Source organism: Cucurbita pepo, chromosome LG07, assembly GCF_002806865.2.
Source record: "Cucurbita pepo subsp. pepo cultivar mu-cu-16 chromosome LG07, ASM280686v2, whole genome shotgun sequence".
Classification (NCBI taxonomy): domain Eukaryota; kingdom Viridiplantae; phylum Streptophyta; class Magnoliopsida; order Cucurbitales; family Cucurbitaceae; genus Cucurbita; species Cucurbita pepo.
Window position 1 is genome coordinate 4374548 of NC_036644.1, and position 6062 is coordinate 4380609.

At 36.0% G+C, this 6062-nt stretch overlaps 1 protein-coding gene across 1 annotated transcript; it reads left to right on the plus strand.

Annotated features, from left to right (window-relative positions):
• Positions 1-4563: 4563 nt before the first annotated feature.
• LOC111798813 (probable carbohydrate esterase At4g34215) lies at positions 4564-5322 on the plus strand. The gene has a single exon (XM_023682148.1). The coding sequence runs from the start codon at positions 4564-4566 to the stop codon at positions 5320-5322; it is 759 nt and encodes a 252-aa protein (XP_023537916.1).
• The last annotated feature ends 740 nt before the right edge of the window (positions 5323-6062 follow it).

Consider the following 6062-nt stretch of genomic DNA (forward strand, 5'->3'; position numbering starts at 1 on the left):
GAATGGATAGGCACAATTGATATGAAAGTATCAATCTTCTTTAATTTATAATATAATCTTACAAAAAAATCATTCTACTGTTCATCAATTTCATGTTCTAAAAATAACTTTATCAGCATCTAGAGGTGTTCATATAATTTGATGACTCGACAAACTTGGACTACTTAATTAAAATTATAACGACCGGGTTGTGTTAAAAAAAATTTGAATCTGAGTTGGACATAATTTTTTTAAATCGAAAATTCTGTCAGTTTGGAGGTTGAATAGAGTAGGACAAGAACTACTGGGGTATCTAGTCTCATTCACTCCCCTAGCTTTCGTCTCTCAGTATCAGTGTCGGTCCAGCAGAGTGCTTTCGTAGTTGGTGATCTTTTTTATCGCTATGCATTTCATCGCTCCACCGGAAATTCCCTCTGCTCCTACCGTACTCCAGCTTGGTAGTTTCCACCGCCTGTTCAGGGTTGAGCTTTGGGATTTGACGGCGGACTTAAAAAGCCACCTACAGACGCTTTACGTCCAATCATTCCAGATAACGCTTGCCTCCTCTGTATTACCGCGGCTGCTGGCACAGAGTTAGTCGATGCTTATTCTCCAAATATTGTCAGTGCTTCTTCTCCGGGAAAAGAAGTTCATGACCCGTAGGCCTTCTACCTCCACGCAGCATTGCTCGATCAGGCTTTTGCCCATTGCAGAAAATTCTCCATTACTGCCTCCCGTAGGAGTCTGGGCCGTGTCTCAATCCTACTGTGGCTGATCATCCTCTCGAACCAACTTATTGGGTTGAGTGGTAAACTATGTTTAGATTATTCTGGTTATTAACCCAACCAACTTGAAATGTCTGGTTGGATTGGTTCTTTTTATTTATTATTTCTAGAATATAATTTGCATATCACTCAAGTCCTCGAGAGTTAATGTAATTTTGTACGAGATATATCAATAACATAATTAATATACCTAAAATGAATTATATTACTAGTATGCAATTAGTCACAATAAATAATTGAATTGTTTACTTCATATTAGGTATACCATCGATCAAAATTATATACCTAATTAGTAAATAAATTGAATTTTACCTTTTTCTCTCTCATAGACACTTGGCTGCATATCCGAGAAGGAATGAATGATTCATTCATACAATTTAAACATTGGATTTTAGTTTGATTTTATTACGAATAAATACAAAGCAAGTGAATGTTGACAAAAGAGTATTCAAGACGATGATATTGATCGTCTTTTAGACGAGGACATTGGTGGTGGTTATGAAGTTGACGTCAAGTTGGTCTTCGATTACGAACATGATCTTAATAAACTATCCATCATTTTGTATAGACAGATGTACTGAGGGTCCGTATGCGATAGGTTCAGGTCACTAGGGGTGTAGTCAATCCACGAGAGGGAAGTGTCATGTGAGTTCAGGGTGAGGATAGATTGGACGTTGGTTCCAATTACTCACAAGTTGGTGACATGTGTGGCACATGTAGAGTTGTCGCGCATATGTTGTAAGCAGCAATAGAGGCATGGGGGAGGACTATGAGTAGCTATTGGAAGCTCGAGAATGGAGGCCCTTAACGTTGGTGACGAGGTAAGTAGCCAACTTGAACTTTTATTAAGAAATACATATAGGAATCGCTTGGATCTTAGTACGAACCTTAAACTAAGTATGAATGAAAGAAAAACACCAAGAACCGTAAATTAAGACCCTTAACGAATCGATTTGCTAGGAATTGAAGTAATGTTACTTCGCTACCCATGAGATTTTAATGCTAAGCATATTATGGCGTGTCAAGATTACATCTGAAAATTTGTGGTCATTAAACAAGGTTAGGTAGCTAAAACCAAGCAACAATGTAAAATGACAGTAATGCTCCTAAGGTAACTTATCTTCGATTCATGATCTAAATGATCTCCAAATAACTTTACAGTGGGCCTTATTTCATGATAATTGATGGCTTTGTAAAGTTTGAGAAGTCGAATTAGGGAGAAATGACCAAAATGCCCTTAAGACTCTTTAAGATATTTGACGCCTAAACATCTTTCAAATGATCTACTGCTTTTGTAAGGAAATAGATATATTCAAAATTTCAAGTTGTTCGTGGCAAATTTGGAATCTAAACCAAGTTAGGGTCTAAGAAAAGCTCAAAGGAAAATATCTCAAGTAATTTTGATCGAAGATCCAAGATCCTTCTAGAATTTTCTAAATAACACATTTTGAAGTCATGACATCTTGAAGTCGTGCGGTTGTAATTACACTCTAATGGATGACAAAGCCCTAGTTGTGACCCTTCAACCCTAGAAGGGTGAAACATCACAAACGAGAGGTAGGGGTAGCTTTAGGAGCATCCTAGGTGTTGATAACATGCACATGGACAGGGAACCCGAGGAATTATTTCCAAGTGGACTATGTGGTTTGATACGTCTTCATCGTCCATAGGTTGATTTGTAGTGAGGGGATGTCTGTAGTCATGTGTCAGTAGAGTTACCGTCGAGACAATGTAGCAACTTGGGTATTGGGCATTATAACTTTTGAGAACGAAAGTTTTTAAGGATGGGAGAATTTGTAACGCTTGAGGCTCGACGAGAAATTTGGAACCTGATTTTCCCTTTAAAGTCGAACTTCTGGGATTTTATTGAGAATTTTAGAGACCGAATTTCTAGATAAGGTAGAAGATAAAAATGGTTATATAGATCCCACAAATTCAAGAAAAATATAGAAAACTAAATAGTGAAAATTGAGAAAATTGGTCAAAGTCGGGAGTTAGGGAGGGAAAATCAAAATTCGCTCCAAACAGCCGTTTGGAGCTGGAATTTCGCTGGAGTTTCTTCACAAGACTCGATCGGTAGGTTAAGGACAACCATTCTGTATTGTTGCATTTACCTGAAAAATTTTGCTCAGTAGGTTGAGGGCAACCATTCTAAGTCGTGACACCTGTACATGAAGTCTCTAGCATTTGATGAAAAATGTTCAAAATTGGATGAGTATTTAAAATATTAAGTAACTGACCCGACTGTTGGGGTTTGAAAATATACACATACAACATCTATCATCATCGATGGGACCTAATTCTTTGGGCTCTACTTTCTCTTTCGGGTAGAGTTGAATGCATAATACTCCTCTACACATGGATTACACACGTCTGCATGAATCCACTATGTCAGCTAGCTAACATACCCCCTAGGCCTCACTATGGACTACGTACATTCACACTACTGAAAACCGACAAGAAAAGAAAGAAACACGAATAATATTGAATGTATGAGGTCCCATTAAACATGTACAATATCCCAATTAAAAATCATTGTTCAATGAAACGATGGATATAATACTTCCGTGTTAGTCGATGTTGTAAATTCTATACGAGACGTACATACATATTCATGGTATTTCATTCATTCTTATCATACATGATACGTCATAGTGTCTCGAAGAGCATAAACATGGTCACATCAACATCGCAGTCATAATCAAAGATAAAAAAAGAAAGTACATACATATATCACATTGTTCATTCAGATTACATAACATAAATAGAGTCAGAGTACATGCATCAAAAAAATTCATCAAACCTAGCTCATTGGCGGTTTAGGCTCTCCTTGGTACTCCTAAACTCGCTTTGGTCGAACGTTCCTAGGTTCAGTTTTATATATTTTCAGGTCATAACTATGGGAAAAACGAGTTTACAATGGTTCAAAATAATAGAATAAGACAAAAAGATTACACGATCCTCCAACAAGTTTTGCTATTCATTTATTGTTTTATTTTTACGGTCGTGACATTATCTTTCACAAATTTATAATTTGCATTAACACGTCACATTAATAAATACATTAATAAATGAAAAACAAAGTCAAAATATTCAGGTATATATTTCACTCATGTAGTAAGGAAACCTAATTTGATACAAATTATATCACACAAAAACTCTTATTAAATTTTTCAAACTTAACGTGGATAAATGTGTACACCTTCTTCAAATTTAAACCAAAAAAAAAAAAACTATTTTTGGCCTAGAAATGAGAAAATATTTATTTACCTCCTTTATTATGCTAATATATTTTAATGACAAAAGATCTCGTCTTTTATTCTATAAAAAAAAAGACATGTAAGACAAGATTAGTGTAAAAAAAAACATCGACGGTTGAGGTTTTATTTTTATACTTCTATATATATATAGATATATTAGACAAATTAGGTGTGATCCAAGAGAATAAGATCGAAAAATACTCCATCCACAAATATTTACGGATTGAAATTGATTTTGAAACTTAAATAATACTAAAAATAGAATCAAAATTAAGTATAAAAAGTGAGGATAACTGGGAAAGGAATGAAGAGGCATAGATCAATTATAAAATAGAAGGAGAGTGATAAGCGTTTTAACGGGAGAGTAGTTGTGTCTGTGCAAATAGACACAAAAAGTTATCAATTCTTTTAGACAGACACAAGGGGTCAAAATGGTTTTGCTAAAACTATCAATCTTGTTGTGTATGATATTGTTTAGCCCTTCCCTTTCAGGGGCTACTTCTCCCACCAACATATTCATCCTTGCCGGTCAGAGCAACATGGCTGGTCGAGGTGGGGTAGAGAAAATTCAAAACGGGAAACTTGTGTGGGATGGAAAGGTCCCATTGGAGTGTCAATCTGACCCATCCATCCTACGGTTGAACCCTGAGCGCCAATGGGAGATAGCACATGAACCTCTCCATTTGGGGATTGACATTAGTCACACTCCAGGGATTGGTCCGGGGATACCGTTTGCTCACCAGTTCAAAGAAAAAGCTGGACAAAAGGCAGGCACCGTGGGTTTAGTTCCTTGTGCTAGAGGTGGCACTTTAATTGAACAATGGATAAAAAACCCTAGCAATCCTAGTGCAACTTTTTACCAAAATTTCATTGAACGAATTAAAACATCAGAAAAAGAAGGTGGAGTTGTGCGTGCTTTGTTTTGGTATCAAGGAGAAAGCGATGCGGCTATGAATGACACCGCTCAAAGATACAAAGACAACTTAAAGAAGTTCATCACCGACATCCGCAATGATATAAAACCTAGATTTTTACCGGTCATTATTATTAAGATATCCATGTATGACTTTTTTATGAAGCACGATACTCATAACTTGCCGGCAGTGAGAGCAGCTGAAGATGCAGTCCAAAAGGAGCTTCCAGACATCATTACTATTGACTCTTGGGAGTTGCCTATAAACTTGACCACATTTGAAGGCTTTTCGTGGGATCATGGCCATTTTAACACGGAAACAGAGATTGTTTTAGGTAAATGGTTGGCAGACACATATCTCGCCCACTATGGTCATTTACTTTGATCTTATTATGTGTCATTCTCTCATCTCTATTGATTGATCTATTATTCTATCTCAATAAAATCATTTAAATCGAACCTTAACATATTTAATACTAGGTAGAAGTGTTTTCTTTATTTAAATAATTAAATTTTGTTTCTTATTGACCCAAAAAAACAAAAGTTTAAAATCAAAGTGGTAATCTAGAGCTACCAACGAGACAATGTAACGAGAGGATGTTAGTAGTCTGCGTCGGTAGAGCTACCAACGAGACAATGTAGCAACTTGGGTAAGGAAAATAGACAAGAGAATATAAAGAAAGAGAGAACTAGAAATATAAGAAGAATCGAGAGAAATCTCTCCTCCATAGAATACACTGAAAACAAGGAAATGTAAATCTAATCTAATTCAAATAACTAAATGGGAATGTAAATCCGATCTAATTCAAATAACTAAATCTAATTAAATCTAAATCAAACCTAACAATTCCTCCCTTCAACTGAACACAAATAGTACTCTGTTTATATCTATGTTTTCAAGAAAGCATCCAATTTTAGTGGTTTAGTCATCACATCAGCTAACGGGTCCGATGTGCCACAATGCATTACTGGGTTTTTTGAAAGCTTGATAGTAGAGCTACTATCATAGTGAATAATAGTTGACTTGTCCTGACCACAATGCATTACTGGGTTTTTTGAAAGCTTGATAGTAGAGCTACTATCATAGTGAATAATAGTTGACTTGTCCTGATTCTGACAACTTTT